At 38.2% G+C, this 26,576-nt stretch overlaps 1 protein-coding gene across 4 annotated transcripts in view; it reads left to right on the top strand.

Annotated features, from left to right (window-relative positions):
• The window catches only part of unc5b (unc-5 netrin receptor B), a 63,894-nt gene extending 37,523 nt beyond the window's left edge, over positions 1–26,371 (top strand). Inside the window, exons 2-17 of one of the 4 annotated variants that reach the window (XM_077236868.1) lie at positions 11,449–11,673; positions 12,746–12,889; positions 13,117–13,220; positions 13,396–13,576; positions 14,730–14,897; positions 15,005–15,169; positions 16,249–16,281; positions 18,767–18,961; positions 19,268–19,630; positions 20,061–20,148; positions 20,905–21,073; positions 21,746–21,985; positions 22,095–22,244; positions 23,300–23,464; positions 23,574–23,752; positions 23,864–26,371. In XM_077236868.1, the coding sequence (XP_077092983.1) occupies positions 11,449–11,673; positions 12,746–12,889; positions 13,117–13,220; positions 13,396–13,576; positions 14,730–14,897; positions 15,005–15,169; positions 16,249–16,281; positions 18,767–18,961; positions 19,268–19,630; positions 20,061–20,148; positions 20,905–21,073; positions 21,746–21,985; positions 22,095–22,244; positions 23,300–23,464; positions 23,574–23,752; positions 23,864–24,029 (2,735 nt within the window). In that variant the 3' untranslated portion in view covers positions 24,030–26,371. The remainder of the gene's footprint in view (positions 1–11,448; positions 11,674–12,745; positions 12,890–13,116; positions 13,221–13,395; positions 13,577–14,729; positions 14,898–15,004; positions 15,170–16,248; positions 16,282–18,766; positions 18,962–19,267; positions 19,631–20,060; positions 20,149–20,904; positions 21,074–21,745; positions 21,986–22,094; positions 22,245–23,299; positions 23,465–23,573; positions 23,753–23,863) is intronic. The other 3 variants (XM_077236869.1, XM_077236870.1, XM_077236871.1) reach the window with 3 other exon arrangements.
• The last annotated feature ends 205 nt before the right edge of the window (positions 26,372–26,576 follow it).

Raw genomic sequence — 26,576 nt, 5'->3', positions numbered from 1 at the left:
GCGCCCTCTAGCTGCGCCCCAATACAGAGTCAGCAGCACAGGAAGTAGAGAACTGATGGGCTCTTCATCTTCATGCCATTCCCATGGAATGTGTCACATTCTCGTGGGCTGTTTCTGAAATTGCATACTCTCTTGAGTAGGTACTTATTTTGAATAAGTAATTACTTCACGACCGCTAAAAAAGTATGTTCTATATAGTATGATTGTGTGTAGTATGAATGTAATCTGGACGTATTTGCCATGTTGTCATTATCATGTGACCTACCAGCATCAGTTACGTCACTTTACTGCCATTCACAAATCCTCTACCGTGGTATCATGGGATAGTAAAGTGTCCATCATATGCACACTTCAGAATCTCGCCGATAGGTCGTACTAGGAGTTTTTGCCAACTCTTTTATGAGTACTGTGAATTCAGACATACTTCTTTTGCCACATACTGTTTTTCGCCTACTATTATAGTAGGGAAGTATGCGATTTTGGATGCCGCCGTAGACGCATTTCAAACTCATTTCAAACTTCAAAAGCTAAAAAATGTAATTCTGCCATCAGTTACTTATCATCATGTTGTTCCATACTCTGTCCATAAAACTGAGTCGTGTAGACCACTGTTATGCTACTTTGATACATTTATGATGCTTTGTCATTTAAAGCTTTTGCTCGTTCAATTTAATTATATACAATATATATATATATATATATATATATATATATATATATATATATATATATATATACTTACACATGCATATTTATGGCTAACATACATTGACTATTTTGTTATATATTTTATTACTGTAATACATTATATATATTGCAAACATGTATATCATTTTTTACTATATTTTATAAAACACAATATAAAATATTCTTTGATATATTCACCTTTTGTCTTCCATGGAAATAAGAAAAGCAAATGGGTTTGGAAATGTCATTGAAGTGCCCCTATTATGCTATTTTAAAGTTTCCTAATGTTGTTTGGGAGTCTCCTACAACAGGTTTACATGCATCAAATGTCAATGTCAGTTTCATTTTCTTATAATATACATTTGCACATCACCGCATTTTTAATGATTCTCAAACGACTTGTCAGATGAATCAATCTCTCTAAATCCCTCCTTACCGTTAGCTAGTCTGCTCTGATTGGCCAGACAGCTCAGTCTGTTGTGATTGGTCTACCGTGTACAGTGCGTGTGTCGAAAACAAAAAACCATTGCCATAACAACATCAGCTCTGCTTGTCCTAAGGCTTCTTACACCGTAAACTAAACACGGTAACAAATAATGATGTTGATTTTACCATATCAATGCATGCGCGAGCCGGTGATGAAACATTGGAAGAACTAGTCATTCAACCTGAACCTCCATCGCAAGGACAACTTGAGCAGGACGTTTCTCAATGATACACTACTAAGTTTGAGGTACATTATGAGATGTTGCAACTGTAATTCCTCACCATCAGCATTGAAAGGTGTCCATCAACAAACCGATTATTTTAGAGTAATATTTTCTAATTTATTGCGGTGAATATGTGGAAACTGTATTAATAACAGTGCATACATTAGCCGAGCTCTAGCGTGAATGACTGATGTAACATAAACGTTGGTAAAACAAATCTTGTTCCATGCTTAATCTTTCCTCAAAGTACTGAGAACGACAGACAATCTGCATTAATAGACACAGTTTTATGTAATAGTGGCCCACAGCTGCTTAGCAGAAGAATTTCAGTAAGACAGCAATAATGTGAGTTAACCAGTTAGCAGGAGACCAACACAATATAAAACTAAAAACTAAGTGTTTTGAACACCATCTTTCAAGAGCAAGCGAATCCTGCATTGAACTCCGAGATTTGAGAAGCAGTCGTCAGTAAAATAAAGGGAACACAGCAAAAGTTTAGGATTATACTGCTGTAGTATCGTGGTAAAGATGAATTTTAACCACTGATTCTTCACATGCTCGTCCTTGGGCAGTGGAAAAAAACTGGCTTTACCTTCACATTGTAGAGCACAGCGTCTTCTCGACATGAGGCCATCCAGTATCCACAGGAATCAGCTGAAGTGTCCGAGGGGTTTCAAGTTTTCCCTGGTTCTGCACGCGCAATAAGTGGGCGGGCAATATGCTAATGTTCCGTCTTGACGTCACAACGAAGCAGCTTATGACTTGTTTGAAAAACGATTCATTTCATTGACTCAGAGTCAACTCTTACTTTTGAAAGACAATAACTTAATATACTTTATATTATATGTGCACTTTCAGACTTAAAAATTTGCAGGATGTTTTCATTCACTTGGAGCTATGCAGTGTATACATTAAAGGTAATTTTTAAAAATCCATAATAGGGGCACTTTAAGGTGTGTAAATAGTGACATTATTTTTAATTTTTAGTGGACTTTCCCTTTAAGAATCAGCATTTAATTTACAAAACATGTTAATTTAGCCAATGTTTTATCCAAAGCTATTTTGAAACAGTTTTCCAATGGAGGTTTTATCCAAAGCAAAAAAATATTTTTACCCTAATGTTTTTCTATTGATCCACTACAAACGTTCAACCCAAACTCATACCATTTGTTGAGCCAGATTTCAATATTGAAATTAGATCTTTAATGTTTTCTGCCATTCCAAGTTAATATACTTAACACAAATTACGTTTTAGAATGTCTGGTCAAGTGGGTATTGTGATGGATTTTTTGGAAATGACAACCAACTGTTGATATTAAAGGTGGGGTAAGCATTATTTGAAAAACGCTGTTTGGAAGTTAGTCGGACCGACACACGAACAACAATCGTGTGTAGCCAATCAGCATTAGGGGGCGTATGACGGTGGAGGAGAGAGAACGAGCAAGAAGGAGATTTGAAGAAAGACAAAAATAGAGATGAGACACAATACAAAAGAGAAAAGGTCAGAAGAAAATCACTGGAAAATTAAGGGTTATGATCACGAAAGAGCTTTAGGACCTGCGTTAATCTTAGAAAAGCTTTCAAAAAGCTAGAGAGAGCTAAGCGGGAAGGCCTGAATACAGACGCGGAAGTTGCTTTGATTCTGCTCCACGCGTAACACTGGGTTTGAGTGTCATTGTTTGTCTGAAGCTGCTGTGCTGTTGGCAACTAACAACCAACTCTTGTTTTTTTTAATTATTATTGTGTACTGTACATTCATTTTTGTGTGCTTGTCATCCGTTTCATAATCTCAACTTTATTTTTTGTGAAATATTATTTTGTTGCTATGATAAACAGACATCCACTCTTGGCTTGTGTGCGTAATGGAGGCCAGGTATTGAGAGTCGCGTTGACAACTATTAGGCCCCGTTTACACGAGAACGATTCCGGGTGAAAACGTAAAAATATTTGATCGGATATGCCTTTCGTTTACACGGCGACGGCGTTTTGGGGGCTTAAAAAACGCAAAAAAGTGAAACCACCCTCCAGAGTGCAAATCTTAAAAACGCTCCACCTTTGCGTTCCCGTCTAAATGGTAAAAACACAAATCTGCTCACAGTGCCTCTCGTCGCGTACGCGTTTACGTCACAGTATGCGACAGTACAGGAAAAAAACAACCAACATGTCGGATTATATCCATACGTCGGACCTTCAAGTTGCCCTAGCAGCTCTGATAAACGTACAAGAATCTTTTCAGCAGTTGTACAAAATATTCTCAGATATTGGTGTTGTTGTGTGGCAGTGCTTCACATTGCCACCTAGCCGCCTGGAGTGCATACTACATCGAATTTCACACACTTTTGCATCACCATAAGCACGCGGATTTCCCCCCCCCCATAACGCTCGTCTAAACGCAGAATAAAAAGTGATTATGCAACGCCACTTTTGCATTTTCTCTTCAGATCGTTTCCGTGTAAACATAGCCTTAGAGAATGCGGTGTTTGGTGTTTAGTGCACTCGCATGCAGGGCGGATAGGATTGGAGGCTGAGTTTTGGAGGCAGAGCATTGAAGAGGGGGGTGTGTTTGTTTGGGTTGATTTCAAATATCAACAATGTCCAACAGCATTTTTGAAATATAGCTTACCCCAGCTTTAAGAACAAACACACCACAGCTGCTGTTCGTTAATACTCTCAGTGGTAATTATAAAGCCTGGGGGAGTGGGCATGTCTGACCGGAGGGGTGGAGTCAAGCCCAGCTCTTATGCAAATTTTCAAATGTGTATATACGTTCATGACATGTGTTCTTTGTGTCTGTTTACACACCAACATACATCCCCCAAGGGACCTAGGCATCTGCGTGTGTGCGTGGACTTGCATATTTGTCCGGCGGCTCTTAAAATGTGCTGAATGGGATGAGAGCAGCATTCTTGTCAGTTCAAATATCTGTTTCCCACAAACCCTCACCTATGCCAATCTGCCAGCCACCCTGGAGACTCAATCCACACACACACACACACACACACACACACACGAAACCCACAGACAGAAATAGCCCTGTCACACACTAGAGCTTGTTAACATGCTAGATTCAATCAAAGGCGTGACATTTCTGTTGCCATGATGATTCACCGAGCCATTATTCTTAGATCTTCATCTCGCACCTCATTTGAGTAGAAGCATGTGTGTTTGTACATGCTAGTGTTTACATCTTGCCGTCTGTGTGGTTGTGTGTATCGGAGAGAGAAAGCCAAGTGATGATGATAAGCTGTACTGTCCTAGACAAGAAGTGTTGATTCTGATTCAGATTAGAGAGAAAATGGAGACTGATAAAGTGAAGGGCATTCTGGGAAATCCATCCAGGATGAAATATGTCTTTTATATTAACTGATTGCTTTTGTTCTTTTATGTTTTGTATCTCTTGTCCTCTACAATCACTCAGTTTTTCCAATAATGTTTAGCCTCCTCCTTTATGCTGTGTGCATGACAATTTAGCAAGTAAAGATGTAGTTTGTTTGTTTGTGTGTGCAGTGAACTCAGTGTGACCTTGTAGATCTGCAATGTTTCTACTTTCTTTACTTTAGATGTGCTAATGGACTGCCGAAACCTCTCAATATACACCTTACTCTCAGTATTTATATAAACGCACTCTGTAGTAAACAGTGTCACTCTCTCTTCCTGTCTCGAGTGGTTTTTATCTGTTCTCAGTCAACCTCTTCACACCTTTCCCTTGATTTGTTTCATGTTCTTCCATGGTACTTCTGTTGCCCATCTAATCTTTTCCTCACATTTTCTCTGCTGCAATTTAGAGGAAATGTAAATTTAAGTATTTAAATATGACCAGTTGTGTTATACTAAGATTAATAGACATTTATTGCTTTTTTGTCCTAGCTCCATTTCAGATATTAGTGTGTGCGTGTAAACTCTTGGAATATCAATCACTTGTAATTGTCCTATTAGAAGCAACAGGTGATGTTTTATTATCCATCCATCATTGTCTTTCTTTAGTCCAACTTGTGTGTCATTACTACAGTGTTACTGTGGAGAACCTGATGATGATGGTGTTGGTGGTGTTTAGAACACACACACACACAAACTTTTTTTGTAGTGCCTATTAAAATGATAAAGAAAATTCATTCACACACAATGATATAAGGTGTGTGTCGGTCCAAAATTAACTTTTTGACACACCTGCCAGACGGTATACTGGGTGTAAATATTTCTTACTGCCCATGAAATAGTTTTTCTATATATCTAGCCTTTATTTTAGTTTCAAAATATTTAGGTCAGTTTTTGTTTCGTTGGCTTAATGCAACAAATAGTCCATATACCGGTACTGTTCAAAAATAAAACATGTTGTGTGTGTGTTTTGGCTGCATTTGTCAGATCAAAAATTTGAGTAAAACAGTAATACTGTGACATATTATTATAATTTATAATAACAGTTTTCTATTTTAATATAATTTAAAACTGTAACTTATTCCTGTGATGGCAAAGCTGAATTTTCAGCACCATTACTCCAGTCTTCAGTGTCACATGATCATTCGAATATGCTGATTTGGTGCTCAAGAAACATTTCTCATAATTATCAATGTTGGAAACTGTTGTGTTGTACAGTTGTGTACATATTCAGGTTTAGGCCATTTAAACAATATAAAGTTCAAAAGATCAGCATTTATTTAAAATAAATCTTTTGTGAAAATATTAGTCTTTACTGTCACTTTTGATCAATTCAATGCATCCTTGCTTAATAAAAGTATTAAGTTCTTGTTTGGAATGGTAGTTGAAATAAACATTATAAATAAACCTTTCTAGATAATTTTCTTATGGTAAATTTTCCATCGTGTTAAAAGTCGTTAGAAAATGCACCAGACAGATGTTTTCTTTGTTTTAAATTGTGGCACTTAGATTGATAACTTTGATACATTTATTTAATTACTAAAGCCAATATTTACTCTCATTTGATGCTTTGAAAGTATTATATTTGTTCGCTGAGTGAGTTTGTGTGTGTTTGAAAGATGTTATTGTGTCAGTAATGATGCAGCCATTATAAGATAATTTCTGCTATGACTACTGTAGTTAGCAGAGATGCTGAGAGAATATTCCTGTCAGCTCAGCTCTGTGTCACTTCCTCAGACACAGCACCCTTATCTTCAGCAGGATATAGCTGGGCTGTTACTGAGAAATAACTCAAATTATCATGTTATGTTTACTAGAGACCAACAGGGAACCTCTTTCAGCAATGCAGTGGAAATGATGATACAAAAATACAAATACAACAATAAGCTGTCTGAGACATGCATTACAGTTCTTGTACCACAATAAATTCCTGTAAACATGGTAAATCTTTCTATTTAGAATACTTAAAAAAAGAAACATGTTTTTCACAAATATTTTATCAGCACAACTCAACTCAAGAATGATTTCTGAAGGATCATGTGACTCTGAAGAAGACTGGGGTAATGATGCTGAAAAGTCAGCTATCTTGCATAATAAATTACATTTTAAAATATATTCAAATGGAAAACCCGTTATTTTAAATTGTGATAATATTTCACAACATTACTGATTTTACTGTATTTCGATTAAAATAATTATGGGCTTGGTGAGCATAAGAGGTTTCTTTTTTTAAAAACATTTTAAAAAATCTTACGACCCCAAATTTTTTAATAGTAGTGTATTGCTTTTAATAAACAGCAATAGAATATAAACTATTGTTCAGTACAACATTTCATTTTTTAATAACAATAATCACAAACACAATTCTTCTGCCAAGTAATATTGTCCATTAAATTACCCATAGGCTGATTACGGTTGCCAAGCAACGTTTTTTCAGCCTGATCCAATCAGATACAATCTCAAGAACAAGAAGGATATTGTTTTGAGTAAAGATAACAGGTTGGGGTAGCTCAGGTTATATCAAGGTTATATCTTAAATGAGTCAGTAACACCAGCTGTTTGCTATGCAAATTGGTGTAAAGTGGTAATTATGTTTTGAATTTGAAGAGTGTGTTTTTGCAGTTCTACCTGTTTTGTGTTAAGTGTGTAATGGGTGTTGGAACAGAATATCTTAGTTGACACTTGTCGTAACGGTTTTCTTGAAATATCTTCTTTTAGGTTCCACAGGAGGATGAGTTTTCTTTTTCTTTTTGGTCATACAATGGTAGTGAGTGATCACAAAAACTTTTACCAACATTCATAAAATATGTTATGGAAGACGGAAGGTTTGGGACAACATGTAAATAATGAGTAAATCATTTTTGGGTGAACCATTAAATGATCTTTTAGAGCAGTATATCCTCACAGCATTTCTGTAAATCAAAAATACTAATTGGTGAGAGTAGTCAAGATCACTTTTGTGTAGAAGAGTTGAGGCATGCTAGTACTTACAGTCTCTGTGGGCAGGATTTTACCACCCATTTAAACCACTTGTGGTCTGACTGTTGAGAGATGATGATTCTCAGCATTGATGAAGTCCAGACGCTCTAGGTTTTAAAAGCATCATTAAGAGAGCTGCAAAGTTGGGGGTAAAGCTGTAGTCAATATATATATATATATATATATATATATATATATATATATATATATATATATATATATATATATATATATATATATATAGTGGATGGTAATGACAGCCCTTGTAAGCTAATGATAAAGTGGGGCTCCCATGACTGCAGACTTTCTGGAGCTAGCAAAATTACCCTGTCTGACACCCTCCGTGGCTTTTTGAGTGAGCGTCACCATTCTTTTGTGTATAAATTGTGACTTGCCATTGTTCTTTTGTGTGTGTGAGACACAAGACATCTGATTTTAGTCCACATAATTTCTAGCTGTGTGTGTGTTTATTTCTGTGTGTTGTACCTTTGAGCATTTCGGTTTCTCTTCCATCGCAATCTCAACTCCAGAATCGCTTCTCACACATCCCAAAAGTGCAGCTGCCTTTGATTTGGATGTTGTCTTGTTTTTTTGTGTTCATGAGTATGTGGTTGTTTGCACATATGTGTGGATGTTTACACCCTTCCCAGAGACCGAGATCTGGGAGTCTTTGGTCCCGGCTGTGTCTTGTCTATCATTACCGTGATAAAAGACCTGCAGTCGGGGGCCTCTTAAGAGCTTCCCTCCTTTTAGAAGTGCCAGGACCATTCCAGCTAAATTGTGGGCTGCCAAAAGGCCTGATGGGTGTTCGTGTCTGCTCTTCAAACTATGTTTGAGAGCAATCTTTGTGAAGTTAGTGTCCAACCCAATGGAGGGCCAATGATTTTGTGTTTGTCAAACCGCTCATCCAAAAAAAACAACAACAACATTATCTTATTTTATTGTTTTATCATTATCTATTTTATTTTATTTTATTTTTCTAATTCATTTAGATTTTTATTTCTCATTCATTTTCTATATTTAATTTTTTTCTAACTAGTTTTTTATTAACAATTATGCAACCAAAGCTTTGTTGATAGATAGATAGATAGATAGATAGATAGATAGATAGATAGATAGATAGATAAATAGATGGACAGACTGATAGAAGAGAAAACTGAAAGACAAATAAATCAACATTTATTTTCAGTTGGTCTGTGCATTTAAAAACCGACATCTGTGTTCAGTCTGTATCTCTGTCTCACTGATTCTGTCTTTCACACTGACTTTCACACAGGCTTTGTCACCCAAAAGATCCTGCATTCAGACACACTCTCACACACACATACACACACACACGTGAGGAACTCTCGTACACATTCTCACTCAGCTTCTCTTGTTGTTTCGACAAAATGTCTTGCTTTTTTTCTCTCTGTGTGTGACGGAATGACAGGCTATGTTTTTGACTGGTGATTTTCTGTAGCAATCGATGCCATATGGAGGTAGTGTGGAAAAAGAGAAACACAATTGCGTATCGACAGAGAAGTCAAAGTCTGAAAAAGACAAGCTGACAGCTGTCAGAGGAGAAAATGACACAAAGGGAGGAAAGGAGAAAAGGGACAAGAGAGAGAGAGAGAGAGAAAATAGAGATGAAGAGTTAGTCAGTGGCACAATACACATTCGTCTCTGGAAAAGGAGAGCAATATTTGTTAAAGTACTGAAATGATTGAATCTCTGTTAAAGTATTATTATTTTAGCTTTTTTATGATATGGAGAGTACAAAGGCGAAAGAATGAAATTGCATGAATGAAATTGCGAAAGAATGCATTTTATGGTTTGTGATCCCAAATCAATAGATAGAATATATTTTATTTTACTTTATTTCTAGATAGAGAGATGCATAGATATGTGTCTCTTAATGTTTTCTCGCTGTGAGCTTGGAGAAAGGACGTAGCTGTCACATAATGACACAAAGTTGGACTGACACTTTCTGCTAAGACCTTCTAGTGGCCTTCCAGCCACTGACCTATCTGATGTGCGTGTTGATAAATTAGATTTCGTTATGTGTAGCGCACACAAGAACACTACACAGGGCTTCACCCATTTCAGCATGTGTTGTGAAATAAAAGTCAAGACGCCGTGTCTTAAATTATATTGAGATATTAGGGGCTTTCACACCGGAGGAACGTTCTTTATAGTTCCTATTGGTGGAAGTACCCGCTTTTTGGCATGTTCGCACCAGGAACAAGGAAAGATTTTAATTATAGGAACACCTTTTAGGGAGGACTAAATTAACTAAGAGTTGGGACCCAGCACAATAGGAACTACCAGTGACGTAAGTGTACATTGATTGGCCGAACGTGGCAGAGTTTGTTCTGGTCTTTGGTCATACTATATGTGATTTGATAATACTTTTTACCGTACTATGTCTGCAATTTTTCTGCATAACAGTATCTATGCTTACAATTATTCAACAAAACTGGTCAAGCCCAGTTTGTTTGCTCTCTTTCTCTTTATTCTCCCTCTTTTCTGCCCTTTATATTTTAAACTGACCTGTATAGTGTTCCTCCCTCTTTGTATGTGAAAACACCCTCCCAAATCCAATTTTCAGTTTGCTCTTCCCTCACCTCTTTCACCTCTGCAGTCTGCGGACAAGTCAAGACGCCTGCACCTCTCACACACGCTTGCTCTATTAAACACAAAGGTGCACGAAGACGGTTGACCCGCATGTCTGCCTTCAGAGCACTTTATGATGTCCTTCAGCATCAGGATATGAATGAGAACTAAATAATGCTCTTGCACTGCAGAAAGCTAAGCAATGGCATCATTACAATGCCAAACTGATGATAGTTGTATGTGCGTGATAATTAAACTCAAGCTGTTTCTTCAACTATGAGAGCCTTTGCAGTTTAATGGTCGAATCATGTCATTTGTGATTATGCCTGTCAATGAAAGAGCAACTTTGGGATAAATATTTAGGCATGACGTTGCAGACTAGTGAAGAATAGAAAATGAAAACAAATGTTGCGCATTAACCTTGTATTGAATTGGGGGAAGGAGGAAATCAAAGACATTTACTATCTGAACACATGCTTTTAAGTTACACAGCACATTACCACCCCACTATAATTAAGGTTAGTCTAAAAAAGACCATTTCAAAGTTGACAAACCGAAAAAATTTGTCAGCTTGGAAAAGTGTGTGCTAGAAATCACCAAAATTGCAAACCAACAACTTTCCCATTTTGGCCCGTGGCGCCGGTGTCTACAGACCTCATTTTCACTTGGTAGTTAATAGCCTGTGTAGCATTTAATGCTTGAAAGGTTAACAGCATTGTCATGTTAGAGGTGACAGGGCCTGGGTGCGGAGCTGTGAAACACGCTGGCCCCCCTGGATGAGTGCTGTGCTGTGGTGCTGGGAGGGATCTGTCACTGGGAAAATGTCAGGGGATAATGTGTGATCACTGGGTGTTTCAATGGAAGGTCAAGCTCCCCCACCTTCATCTTGGCTCTGTTCGGACTCCTCGGGAAGGAGAAGAGCAAATGCTGTATTACTAGAGTACACCTGAAATGTCAGGGACCTTGGCTTTCTCAACACACACCGACTGTCTCGCCATTACCCCTGAGGCCAAACTCATTTGCTGTGACAGAGACACGCTTCGGAATACACACTCGCATAAACCGTACACATGTTCTTACAGCTCTCTCTTTGTTTTTGTAGATGGCAGCGATTACAGCGAAGTTCTCCCGGACTCGTTTCCGTCTGCTCCGGCCGAACCATTGCCCGAATTCCAGAGCGAGCCAGAGGACGCCTTCATAGTGAAAAACAGACCCGTCAAACTTTCCTGCAAGGCTGCTCCAGCCACTCAAATATACTTCAAATGCAATGGAGAATGGGTGAATCAGAATGACCATGTGACCAAGGAGAGTCTGGACCCTATTACAGGTAAAGTTTGCCACATTGACCAAAGGATTTGGACACCTGAACACAAGACTTATATGTGTTGTTGAACATTTAATTTTACTACTATGGACATTAATTTGGAGTTAGACTTTTCAGTTCATCCCACAAGTGTTAGTGGGGTTCAATGTCTTGACCTGCTGAAGTTTCTGTGTATTGTAGAATAGGAAAAACCCCTTTCCACGCTGATTCCAGAAAGTTGGCAGTACAGAATAGAGTGCAACAGTCGAGTTCCGGAAATAAAAATTCCATTCATTTTATCCACAGAGGAAATGATTTTGAACGATAAGTTATACAACAAATATGGCGGGCGTCTGTCGTTTTAATCCAATTGTGTCATTCACTATGCTTCAAAGGATTGTAGTTTTTTCCTCTACAATCTTGGACCCTTTTTTTGTCCGATTTTCAAATACTTTTTTGCTTCAAATTGAAGTTTGAATCACAAAATGTTGTGATTCACCTTGTAGCTGGTGGGTTTGGTTCATGGCTTGTACCTCTTTAACATTCTCTAGGATGTATTTGTATGCTGTAATGTTGTGATTTGTCTTTACTGACAGTACTGGAATAGTCCAAGTCATTTATTTATAAGTGGTTGTCAACATACTGTGTACTTTATAGTCTACTTGCATGTCAGTGAACATGGCTATGGCCATAAGATCTATGAGGGAAGCCTGAATCGTAAAATGATCAAAACTGTTTCACCCTGTTTGCCCCGATCAAGCTGATTGTTCTTTAGTACTTATAATCTTCCTAATAACTATATTTACATTAGCTTTACATTATTGTAATTATGTTTGTATACATTTTTATTAATTTATAAATGTTTATTCATTTTGTATTGATGTTATATTATTATTTTATTATTTAGAGTTTTTATTATATATAATTTTTATAATTACATATCGTTTATTATATCCGCCAAATGCATCAATGTAAATGCAACTATTATTTTTAAATAAAAAGCACAGTGTGGGAGCTTGCAATTTCACTACACTCAGTAACACGTATGTTTAAAACTTGATTGATGTATTCTTTTCTCTTTTTTTTCCTGTCTTAGGTCTGGTAGTGAGAGAAGTAGATATCTCTGTCTCCCGGACGCAGGTAGAAGAGTTGTTTGGGCTGGAGGATTATTGGTGCCAGTGTGTTGCCTGGAGCTCGGCAGGCACCACAAAGAGCCGGCGGGCTTACGTCCGCATCGCCTGTGAGTTTCTGTTCAGCAGCTTATGTGATCTGTTGCTGTGACATGCCTTTTTAGAAGACAGCTCCTGAAGAGAAACCGAGAATTCTGACTATAGAACCCTCACTATTTTTGCTATTGCTACTTTAATCCAGAACACATATGAATAATACTTAGCTTATAATTCAAACAAATGGAAACACTTTTTTGTTGTTTGTTTTGCTTTAAAAAATAATTTCTGTGTTTATCAGACCTAAGGAAGAACTTTGAGCAGGAGCCTCTTGGCAGGGAGGTGCGTCTGGAGCAGGAAGTCTTGTTGCAGTGTCGTCCACCAGAGGGCATCCCGCCTGCTGAGGTGCCATCTCGCCTTCCCATCCTTTCTGTTATTGTCTCAACCTCCATCTGGGAATTGATTGCTTGATGTTTCAACTTTTCAGGCTTTGATATAACTTTCAACCACACAGGATATTTTACACTGTTCAGTTTCATTAAATTATTTTTTTATTATAATTTTTTTTATAATCCCACAGGTGGACTGGCTGAAGAACGAAGAGCTCATTGACCCGGCGCTGGATTCTAACTTTCTAATTACCATCGACCATGACCTAATCATCAAGCAGGCTCGACTCTCTGACACGGCTAACTACACCTGCGTGGCTCGCAATGTGGTCGCTAAGCGACGCAGCAGCACTGCCACACTCATTGTCTACGGTAACCACTTGACCAATCAGAATCCCTGCTGCCATCTGAATCACTGACAGAATCTATCAAGGGGAAGAGTACTAGAATCACCCCTAGAATCACCCTCTGAAATATTTGATCCTTATTGGTCAGTTCCAGCATTCTACAGTCTATAATCATCGATAACTGTATATTTGACCAGTGACCTACACTGTGCTACTTTGATGTCTTTTGTATTACTCTCTATTGTTTTATTTTTCTTCTCACATAATCAAATAGTTCAAATTTATACAGTACAATTTAAAAGTTTGAGATCTGTAAGATAAAAGTAATGTATATTTTTATTCAGCAAGGATGCATTAAATTGATCAAAACAAAGTGACAATAAAGACATACAAAAGATTTAAAATAAATGCTGTTCTTGTGAAAATAATCCTGAAAAAATGTTTCACGCTTGCCTCAGAAATATTAAGAAGCACAACTGTTTTCAACATTGATAATATTCAGCATATTAGAATGATTTTTTTTGTGGGATCATGTGACACTGAAGACTTGAGTAATGACTGCTGAAAATTCAGCTTTGGCATCACAGGAATAAATTACATTTTAAAATATAATCAAATAGAAAACATAAATTAAATTGTAATAATATTTCAAAATATTACAGTTTTCACTGTATTTTTGATCAAATAAATGCATCGTTGGGTGAGCATAAAAGACTCCTTCTCAAAAACCTTAAAAAAATCTTAACAACCCCAAGCTTTTGAAACAGTAGTGTCCATAACAATATTTCAGCACAAAATCAATATTTCATGTTTATTTATTAATTTATTTGGTGAACACCTGTGTACTATGCGGGACAAAATACATTATTCTGGTCATTGTTGCAAAATAAACTCCTTCAGGATGTTTCAAGACCCTCTGCTTCAAATTGGGGTCCAGGTCGTTTATGTGATGATAATATCTGGCTGACTGTACATTCCCTCTCACGTATGATATAATATGCAACTCACTTGTCCATCTTATCCTGCCGTATGGCTCAAAGTGGTTCCTTCTGCATTGCTGCTTGTTTTTTTCTCTCTTTTTTTATAGTCCAGTTACTGTAGCTAAAAGGCTCCATTGTGCTCAGATCAAACTGCATGTCTCATGATATGTATATGTGTATCTGGCTTTCCTTCCTTAGTGAGTGGGGGTTGGTCATCCTGGACAGAGTGGTCAGAGTGCAATGCTCAATGTGGCCGGGGCTGGCAACGACGAACACGCAGCTGCACCAATCCAGCACCACTCAATGGAGGAGCCTTCTGTGACGGCCCACCATTCCAAAGAGTCACCTGCACAACCCTCTGTCCAGGTGAAGACTGACATCTGTCACAACTTTACATGACACACTTGTATAACCCCCTACTAACAGATTCACACATGATCCCCTGCGTAATCGCTGATTTTGTATTTTCCCAGTGGATGGAGGCTGGACGGAGTGGGCCAAGTGGTCCGCGTGTGGGACGGAGTGCACGCACTGGCGCAGTCGTGAATGTCAAGCGCCCCCACCGCGTAACGGAGGACGTCACTGCAGCGGCAGCATGATGGAGAGCAAGAACTGCACAGAGGGACTGTGTGCCCGCAGTAAGTCACATGACCCAGCATCATCATCATCATGACAAAATGACAACGTTTTTTTGGAATGTGACTCTACCATTCTAATGAGTATGTGACAGATATGAACCTGGTCCTCGCCTGGGTTATTATAGCTAACTTAAATTAAAACCATAAATTAAAACCTTTGTTAAATTAAATTAAATATAAAAAACGTAAACATATTTTATTTCAGCTAGTTGCTAAGGCAACATTTTCTCTTTTTATTTAGTTTAACTTTGTGTACTAAAATAACTAAAACTGAAATAAAATTATAAAAAAAATTATTAGTTTTTTTAAACTAATAAAAATTGCAAAAGACACTATAAAATTACTCAAACTTTAACTTAAATGAAAACAGCATAAAATTAAAAAAGCATATAATGGTATTTAAATAGTATTAAAATAATGCTGGTCCTCACATCCTCAGAAATGAGTTAGCACAGGGCTCCGGGCGAGCACAGATGGACAGGAGGGTAAACGGTGAGGTTTGGGCAGTCAGACAAAATGTACTTTAATACTAGCAAGTGAAGAAACACATCAGTCATGTGACGGTGAGCCAGATTCATCTTGACAGCGGGTGCTCATCCCAGGGCTGGTTTTGGAAGAGCACAGCTGACAGCATTGAATACTCTCAGGAGAACTTCAGTAGCTTGCTCACACACTCACATATGCACACACTGTTCAGCCAGAACACAGTGCAGACTGGACGTTTTAGTGCGGCCTGTCTGGACTTAAAGTTGGAGCACAACCCAGATTCCAGCATTAATAATGCAGTATAGACACACTCACACATTCATATATATATATATATATATATATATCCTCACAAATGATTCCTCTAGTGCCTACTATCCCTTGAGAGCTGTAAGATATTTACTTTTGCTCTGCCCGCCATAAACCTTTGATTTCAAAGTTTATGGTTTGATGTTTCGTTTGCTTGTATTTGCATTTATTGATTATTTGTTCCACTTTCAATTGCAGTCATCTCTGATCCATGCTCATAACTTTGCTCATCCATCCTTGTGTTCATTTTTTTCTTTTTTCTTTGTTTGCCTTTTTTCTAACAGATAAAAAGGTTTCTATTGAACATTCAAGCCATCGTAAGTTTTCATTTTAATAACAGTGTTTTTTTGTTTTTTTGAAACTTTGTTGCATCCCCTTTTCACCCTCTCCATCTGTGTGCCTGGCTACTTATGTGATTGTGTCTGAGAAAGCCATGAAAAAGCCACTGGAAATATTAATCTAAAAAATGCAATATACTGTATGTATGATATGTGCGTGTTTGTGTGGGTTCTGTTTCACTCTGTCATTTCTTTCCTGTTCATCTCTAGATACGCAGCACACTTGTCTTGCATGATAAAACAGAGCCATGTGAAATGAAGTGAAAACATGTGAATTGAGATTATGAAATAGTGGACAGAACCTCACAGTCTATGTTTAAATTATCTACAGACACCTTTTACAGCTTTGGCATTTTTTATTATTATTATTGGTGAATGACTGGTTGATCGATCGATTGATTGATTGATTTATTGATTGATTGATTGATTGATTGAATAAACAGTCCATTTTAAAATTATCTACAGGCATGAGACATTTTGTGCAGCTTTGGGAGTTGTTTTTTATGATTATATATTTATTAATTTTCTTAATACATTACTAATTTTTATTTTATCAATTTAATTGATTGTCCATTTAAATATAAAATAAATATAATTTTTACTAAAATTCACTAAAATTGTACATTGATTCAACTGTCACAATATTTTGGAACTGACATGGAGCACCTACTGAACAAGTGAACATAGTAATAACCTGAGAGTTTTAAAATGACCAAATATTGTTTGATTTAATTGGCTTGGCTTCTATATAGGTTTTTACATTTTCTTGATTACTGTTTAAATATCATTTTCAGGAGTAAGAGGTTGTTTTCCTGCTCAGTATAATATGTAGAGTTATGCAATTTATAAACACACACACACACACACACACACACACACACACACACACAGGAAAATGTGCATACGCCTTCCAGGAAAATGATGTATAATACATATGCAGCCTTGGTTCAGAAATAGAGTGCTTTTTGAAGACATTGAAGTTAATGACTGTGCATCATACTGGCCCAGAGCGATCAATAGTATAGCTTACTGTTCAAGTGATGCTAATATTCTGAGACCAATGTGACATTCATCACCAAAAAATAACGCACCTAATTCGGCTTGGTTCCATTTGCTATAATAAGTTAAGATGGCTGTCAGATTCACTTCCGTCCCGTCACTTGAGACCTTTTGCCCTCTCTCAGTCTTCACACGCATCTACACTCTTCCTCATTTTCTCTCCTCTATGTCTCTTAAGTGCAGTACTTATGTGATCACCTCTATCTCTACTCTCCTCCTAAAGCCTTTTTATAGTATACTAAGGTATGTAAATATAGTACTTAATTCAGCAATGGATGAATTAAAAAAGAGACAGGGATCAGGAGTCAGGGAAGAGAGTCCCACAGTGGACTTAGATCTACAGCACCCCCAACTCTTCAGACCCTTTTTATTATCCTCAGACCACCCACAATCTGTTTACTGACCACAAAATATCAAGCATCACCAGTTACAATCTGATGATTGGCCGGTGCTATGTAACTTCCTGGGGAAAAAACTTTTAAAGTATTGCATATCCACCTTATTTTGCGCAGACTATAACGCAGAAGTAAGCTGTTTTCTGTGAATGTGTGAGACTTCCAATACATTAGCCGCTTTAGACTTCAGGCAGGTTAGACACCATATCGAGTTTAAAGCGGATGAAATTGAGGCTGTGAGGGATAGACTTACAGTCTGTACAATGTCAAGCACTGCATAAAGGTCCTAGATCACATTATTTCTATTATAACTCACAACTTTTAAAAGTATTGTATTGAGTTTTTCTCTACTGAAATTTTTTTTTTTTTCGGAAAGATGTTTCGTCAGATGGACAATCGGTATGTTGTTAAACAACCTTACAATCCATTAAACACACTGTACTTCTATCCCTCACAGCAACATCTTCATTCCTGTCAAAAATGAAATATGGCACCACCCTGATTAAGGTCTATAGGTAAATAACTAGAACAATAACAAAGTGCAGTAAATGGTTAAACTATTTGTGCTACAAACCAGTGTTTATAATTACGACTATAAATTAAAATAGCATAAGAAATACCAGTTTACAATATCAAGCTGCATAATAAGCTGTTTTGCACGGCTAAAAATAAAATGAAGCGGATGACACTGGAAGCCTCGCACATTCAAGTTACAAATAGTCGCACCCGCACTTAAGTTAAAAATAAGGTGGATAAACCTCTGTAAATGATGCATAAAAACAAAACAAAAACTGCGATTGGTCTCTTTACATTCTGTTCAGTGGGCATCTCTTGAACGGAACAAGCTGCAAGACTTTATGCTGATAGTTTAAAGTCTGGGTATTAAGCTCTTCTCCTTTTTCCAACCTATTTATTTTCCTTTGTTCACATTTTTGTGTTGCATAATGTATTTATTTACACCAGTGACATGTTTGTATGTATGAGTAAATCTGTACCTGTATGTGTCTCAGCTCTTGGCTCCGGTGCTGGTGTAATGGTGTACGCAGGGCTGGTGGGGGCTTTGCTGCTGAGCGTGATCCTCATGCTGTGTGTGGGCATCCTGGTCTATCGTCGGAGCTGCCGCCATTTCCACGGTGAAATCACAGATTCGTCATCGGCCCTTACTGCAGCCTTCCATCCTGGCAACTACAAACCGCCACGACAGGGTGAGACATCCGTGTTTCCTCACTTTCTCTTTCTCGCTTTTTTTAATGTTTCATTCTTACTCCTCTCAACCCCTTTAAACCTATTATAAACTCTCTTTTTTCCCCCCATAAATTTTAAGTTTTAATCCTATATCCTGCTGTCACCTGCTCTCTCTAAAGTATTTAATCTGCTGTAACTTGTTTATATGGTATGCTTTTAAATCCTCTACCCTTTAATACCCTCATTTCTTAGGCAAATCCTCTATTGCAACTTTGCAGCTAGCCAGAAACATTTCCTTCTCTCTTTTCGCTTCTCTACTTTGTTAGATAATCCACACCTACTGCATCCGACAGCCCCACCTGACCTCACAGCCAGTGCCGGAACCTTTCGTGGGCCGCTTTTCGCGCTGCAGCAGGCCACCCTGGATTCTCAGCATAAGATCCCCATGACCACGTCTCCCCTGCTGGACCCACTTCCTAGCCTGAAGATAAAGGTGTATAACTCCTCTACCATGTCCTCCCTCGAGCTACCACCAGGCCCGGGCTCTACTGACGGGGAGATCATGAGCCTGAAGACCGTGGGCTCTGGACCTAAAGACTACCGTGGGCATACACTGCCCAGGGAGCCCAGTCACAGTGCCAGCGCCACACTGGGCTCCCTGGGTGGCCGTCTCACCATCCCTAATACAGGTAATAGACTTTAAAGGTAATAGGCTTTTTATTTTTTGTCAATAATTTCCACTTCTGTTGGTCAAGTCCTCTAATGTTAGATACATTTATTAGTTTGTTGTACCAACAAACATTTATTTTGCATGCCCACACCTGATCCAAGTAAAACAAAATCACTGCGGAGCTTCTTCTGTATGATTAAATTACATTATATAGACACACACACACACACACACACACACACACACACACACACACACACACACACACACACACACACACACACACACACACACACACACACATTGTTATATATCAATATAAAAATATTTAATTAAAATTATAGCTCACATTACAGTGCAAAAATACTGCAATTATATACTGAAAGAATTTAATTAAAAATGTATATTGTTTTATTTTTTTAACCTCTGTTCCCGCTTCTCCCTGCCAGGGGTGAGCCTGTTGGTTCCACCAGGGACGATTCCTCAGGGCAAGTTCTACGAGATGTATCTCATTATAAACAAATGGGAGAAAACAACGTAAGTCAGCCACTTAAAACAGTTTCTCAGTGCCCCGCCCCCATCCCACTGTCATTTCCCGACTTATAACACTTGCATTTATCTGTCACTTTGTGCAGTTGCAAACAGTTCAAAACATCTCGACAGTCCTTGCAGAGCAATATTGACTGCAGAAAAGCTTTGACCCCTGTGGCAGCATTAGGAAAAGAAATAACATTTCAAAACTGACACAGCAGAAAAACACAAACAAACAAATATGTCTTGAATCGTTGTCTGAGCTCTGACTTTTTTGCTGAGGCTCTCTCTTTTTTCTTCTTCTTTCTTTATTTTACTGTTTTTGTTTTATTGTCAAATATGAAATATATACATATTGCTGTGCCTTCAGAGCATTCAGACTGCAAGCTTTGTCTTCCTCTCACCATTTGTAGGTGCCATAATTGTTCTCAAAACCTATAAAGAAATATTATTAGAGCCGTAGCTCTGGCTTAGCATGTCTTTTTTTGGCACAGTGAGCCTTGGTGCTCATGTGGCCGACACAAGTTTGAATCTGGCATTCTGCATTTCTGTATCCCACTTCCCAATCTTTCCTTTCCACTATCATTATAAGTACAAGTGGCAAAAGGATAAAAATAAGCGAATTAGACAAACCATTTCTAATCTAATATTCCTCAAAATAAAGGAGGACAGAATTTGGGATGTTGCGTTTTTGATGATGTACTTAATTTGAGTTGCATGGGTGTCAGGCTGCTCACCTCTGTTGCTTTGTTTTTGTGTCAGGTTGCCATCAGATGGTAGTCAGACGGTATTGAGTCCGGTGGTGAGCTGTGGACCCTCCGGCATGCTGCTGAGCAGACCTGTAATCCTCAGTCTGCCTCACTGTGCCCAGCTAGAGCCCCCAGACTGGACCCTCACCCTCAAAATGCAGAACCATCAAGGCTCCTGGGAGGTGAGCATAATGTCTGAAAAATGAGAATGGCTATAGATCATTGGATAATGACAGAGAATCAGTGAAGGATGAGGTTGGGTAATTGAAAGTGCAAGAGGAATAATGAGTGTTAATGGATGACAGGTTAAATCAGGATAGTATATAATCTTGACAGACATCACATCATTAGACATACCCTCGGTTTCACAGACAAGGCTTAAGCACTAAAATGCATGTTGAGCTGTTTTAACTAAAAACAACTTGCTTTGTCTCATAGTTATGTCTCAAGATGCACACCAGTATTTTTTTTTTCCTAAGGCATGTTTATATAACCTACTTAAATGTCCTAGATGAACTAAAGCCTAATCCTGACTTAATCTAAGGCCTGTCCGTGAAACCAGTGCTGGATCTGAAATCGCCCCTATACCCTCAAATAGGGCGTTATTTGAAGGGAAAACCATTTGTAGAGGTGTCCGAAACCATTATTGAGTGCACTTATTCAATCCCATATTGCACTACAATAACGAGTGTACAACTGAAGTAGGCTGTCCGAAATCACTTGTTTTTATTCATTTCTTCAAGTAAACAGTATTAGTGGACTAACATAGGAAATATTGAATGATGGTTTAGGGGGCGATTTCGGATTCAGCCCAGGCCATTGTGTAACATTTTTATTTTCTTCCCATCCACTAGGAGGTGCTAACTGTGGGAGATGAGAGTCTGTCGTCTCCCTGCTACCTACAGGTGGAGGAACACAGCTGTCATATTCTGATGGAGCAGCTGGGGACCTATGGTCTGGTGGGACAGTCGGCTCCCCCTCGACCAGCCTGTAAGAGACTGCAGTTGGCCCTCTTTGCTCCTCGGGCCCCATGCCTCTCCTTGGACTACAGCCTGAGGGTCTACTGTATACAGGACACGCCACATGCACTTAAGGTCAGTCTGCCTGTCCCACTTAATTGGCCTTCCCAAGTTTACTTTGCCAATAAAATGTTTGGATTGAAAATATATAATAAGTATTAATCTTGTCTTTATCTTATTGCAGGAAGTATTAGAAGTTGAGCGAAGTCTGGGAGGGGTTTTACTAGAGGATCCCAAACCCCTCCTCTTTAAGGACAGTTACCACAACCTGCGGCTATCAATTCATGACATTCCTCATTCGCATTGGAGGAGTAAACTCCTGGCTAAGTATCAGGTGAGAGATTTTGGATTATTTTTGGTAATATGGTTAGAATTTAGAATTGTTTTGTTTGGTTTAATGTATTAACTTGCTCCTTATTTTTGTCACAAATCCCTCTTAGTTTTCAATCCCTCTCCACCAAACACCTGTGGCCGGTTGCGTACTGTAAACTGCTTAGACTAGTCTTAAAATGTTACATAAAATGTAGTTTGGTCTACTTTTGAAACGGAAATGTATAACTGATTACACCTTGGCTATCTGCTAGTTGATCAAATTAGTTCTTAAGACGGTCTTAAAGAGATAGTTCACCCAATAATTTACTCACCCTCTTGCTGTTCAAAACTTTCTTTCTTCTGTTGAACACAAAATAATATATTTTGAAGAATATTGGTAATCAAACTGTTGTCCTTAGCCATTGACCTCCATATAGAAAAAAAAATACTATGGATTTAAGTGGTTACCGTCAACTCTTAATATGTTAATATCTGCATCTTAATACTTTTATTCAGCAAGGATCCATGAAATTGACAAAAATACATTTATAATGGTTCAAAAGCTTTTCGATTTCAATTAAATGCTGTTCTTTTGAACTTTCTATTCATAAAAGAATCCTTAAAAAAATTGCACACAACTGTTGATAATATTTGATAATAATAATAATAATAAATATTTCTTAAAAACTAAATCAGCAAATTAGAATGATTTCTGAAGGATTACGTGACACTGAAGACTGGAGTATTGATGCTGAAAATACAGCTTTGCCATCACAGGAATAAACTGCATTTTAAAATCTATTCAAATTGAAAACAGTTATTTTAAATTGCAAAACGTATTTCACAATATTTCTGTTTTTGCTGTATTTTGGATCAAATAAATGCAGCCTTAGTGATCATAAGTGACTTTTATTAAAAACATCAAAATAATTTTACTGATCTAAAACTTTTGAATGGCATATGTACAAAATTGTGTAGGAGTATTATTAAAATGTTACCCATTTGAGCATCTTCAGATGTAATTCATGATGTTCCTTTCACTAAAAATTTGCCTCTTAATTGTGTGTATGGTCCCAGGAAATCCCATTCTATCACATTTGGAGTGGGAGTCAGCGGCCGTTGCATTGCACCTTCAGTCTGGAGAGAGGAAGCCTGGTGGTTTCCCAGCTCACCTGCAAGATCTGTGTCAGACAGGTGGAGGGCGAGGGACAGATATTCCAGCTTAACACCGACATCCAAGAGGTACAGAAAACAGCAGGACCTATTGTCAAGTCACTAGTGAATGATTTGAAAATAATGTATAGTATCTGGCTCTGACGACTTTTCCTGTGTTTGTGCGTTTGCTCTTCAGACCTTGCTTCCCCACTCGCCATTGCCAGCAGGCGGTTCGTGTCTGCCTTCATCTCAAGTGGGCCAGTATGCTTTCCGACTGCCCGTATCCATACGCCAGAAAATTTGTGCCAGTCTGGATGCCCCCAGCGCACGCGGTTGCGACTGGAGAATGCTGGCTCGCAGCCTGGGCTTTGACAGGTATTTTTTTGCATGGATCTTTCACGGCACCAAAAAAAATCTGCATATTTATTTATACACGTGACGTAGACAGTGAGAACGGTTTCATCTCTTTCCACGTTTCTCCCTCAGGTATCTGAACTACTTTGCAACCAAACCCAGCCCCACAGGTGTGCTGCTAGACCTTTGGGAAGCTTGTCACCAGGGTGACGCAGACCTGGTCTCCTTGGCGACAGCTCTTGAAGAGATGGGCAAGAGTGAGGTCTTGGTTGTCATGACGACGGACGGAGATTGCTGATCGGCCAATCAAAAAAGTGTGAAAAGGGACACGTTCGCCACTAAAAACCTAGAATTAATGCAAGTGGATGGAAACTGCACTCCAGTACATCGTTACAACTTGCCTTTTACCTCAGTTCCTTTGTGCTCATGCAGAATATTCCAAGGATTGCAACGCGTATGAGCTGTTGTCAGGCGCTCTGGATGATCTTTGAATAAAACATATCTAAATGTAGCAAATGAGATGATGCTGCAATCACAAAATAGAGATGTTGTTTGAAAAAGAAGTCAGTTCTTTTGTGCATTTGCTGGTATCAGCTCATGATTAAATGATAGTTGCATCATAACTGATACACACTGCTACACATAGCAAGTGTGAAAGTATGAAGTATCTAACGCAATTGCACATCGAGCAGCTGGCTTTGTTTCCTAGCGACCGCTAGATGCTTAAAGACACTGAGATTCTGTGTCCGGTAAAACAGCAGTGCGCCAAGCTCCTCAGGAAACGTGCTCGCATACAAATAAACAAGAGTAAAGGTGGAAAAAAGGCAGTTAAAAAAAAGGAGCTAAAATCATCTGCACTAAAATCAGCTTTCATAACAATTTCACTTGAAACAAACCACATGCTTCGGAGAGTTGCTTCACTTTTACTTTAGTTTGAAGCATCGTTTTTCTGTGTGTGTCTTTTGAAATAGCATACAGGAATGGATTTGTGCGTTCTCGTTAGCAGAGGACCAATCTTTTTCTTTCTCTGATCATAGTTCCATTAGCCTCCGTTATCTCTCTTTTTTATATTCAGTCGATCATTTGTAATGCAGGAGAGCTTTCTGGTAAACTCATATTAGTTTCCTATAGGGAACGGACTTTTTTAAGTTATTATCCCTATTTGCGGATAACAGTTTTTCACTCTTCTGTTCGTAATTGCCGTTATGTTCTTTTTTTAAACTGCTGCAATGTTGCATTCGTCTCTGACTGAAAAGAGGCACGATAGCAGTTAAAGCTTGCATTAAAAGGTTTTTGTGATGTACCTCACAAGTAAGAGCTGACTTTTTTTGGTCATTGAAACTGAGATGGAATGGAATTGAAATGTTACGCTGAGGTTAAATACGCTTTGATCCTTCTTGGGAAAGCGTAGCCTACCGCAAATATGCTGCACTGGTTAAAGAGTATGAAATTGTGCGAATGGCAGAAAGCCCTTTTCAGGTTTTGATGCCAGTCAGTCGTGCTGTTTAAATTATAAATAGTAGCCTTGAAAGGTGGCGTAAGTGCTCTGTTGATTGCAGTATGACCCACTTGCTCTTTATTGTCTGTTTTGACTTTCGGGTTTTAATGGGTTTCCCTTGAGTAAGCCTGAAAGCCACGTACTACTTATTATCAGAAGTCATATAATCATTTGAAGTGGATGCTGGTCCATTTCTTTTATTTTTTTGACCTTTTCTTCACAAGTGTTGAATTGTCTGGCAACAAAACAAAACAAAAGGAAATGTGCAGTATATGTCCATGCCTGGATAGGTGTGAATTAAATAACCTAGATGTGTGTGTGTGTGTGTGAGGAGAGAGAGAGAGAGAGAGATGAAAAATTACAGTGTGACAGAGCTTGTTTGCACCAACCTATCCGTCAGTGCTACAGTGTATATGAATGAACAGGCTTCATCATATCTGTTATCCCCTTTTCCTATTATGAGTACTATGCAAGTGCACAACAAAAAGTGAATCTGTGGACGTCTTGATGTCTCTTGTATGAAGTATGTGGAATGGGAATCTTGTTACTTTCCCTCTTTTGATCACTGCTGTATCTAAGCTGGGGGAAAGTGGACCTCTTAGGCCTCTCAGCCGTAATAAATGCAAACAAAAATTGGGGGTCAGGGATCCGTGACCTCTGTGCCGTTCTCCTCATTTGTTTTGGAAGCTTTTGGGCCGTCACTGTCTTGCGCCCTCACAATGAACAACGAGAAGTTTGTCCGGAGGAATATTATTAACCCTCTACATTACGAAGACAGCAAATAACATTGAAAATCCCTGATGGATTGTGAACTCTGAAGCTTTTAAATGGCTCTGAAATGTCTCCAGTCATCTCTCAGTCGATGTAACAAGAAAACGCCTTTGAGCCTTTCACATGTGAAGCTTAATGGGCTTTGCTTCTCTCTGGATGGTAGTTGCTGTTCATGGATACTCAAGTGTGGCTGAACCTATTTTTTTTTTTCAGATGTTATTTTATATCAAACAAGGTACAAAAGAAGTCAGGAGTCTTTTTTGAGTCTTCATGTAATGATGTAAAGTCATACTGTACATAAATGTTTAGACTTCTTACTGTAACTAAATATAATTTTTATGCAATAAATTATATTTCCTAGTTTAACGAGACAGAAGTGTCTTTTTGTGTGTCTCCACTTTTTTGAAAATGCTTATACAGCTCAAATAATAAAATAATGGAAATTATGTTAAGCTCTGACTGCAGTAAAATGTGAATATGGTCACTAAAATGAAGTTAATTTATTCCCATTTTCTCTCTCTTTCTCTTTCTCTCTCTCACCATATATATGTACTGTTTATATATAATATATATATA

This window comes from Siphateles boraxobius, unplaced genomic scaffold (assembly GCF_051911475.1).
Source record: "Siphateles boraxobius isolate OS27281-9 unplaced genomic scaffold, OSU_SipBor_1 20, whole genome shotgun sequence".
In the NCBI taxonomy this organism is placed as follows: domain Eukaryota; kingdom Metazoa; phylum Chordata; class Actinopteri; order Cypriniformes; family Leuciscidae; genus Siphateles; species Siphateles boraxobius.
The sequence above is the reverse complement of the archived record's forward strand: the minus strand, read 5'-3'. Positions and strand labels throughout refer to the sequence as shown.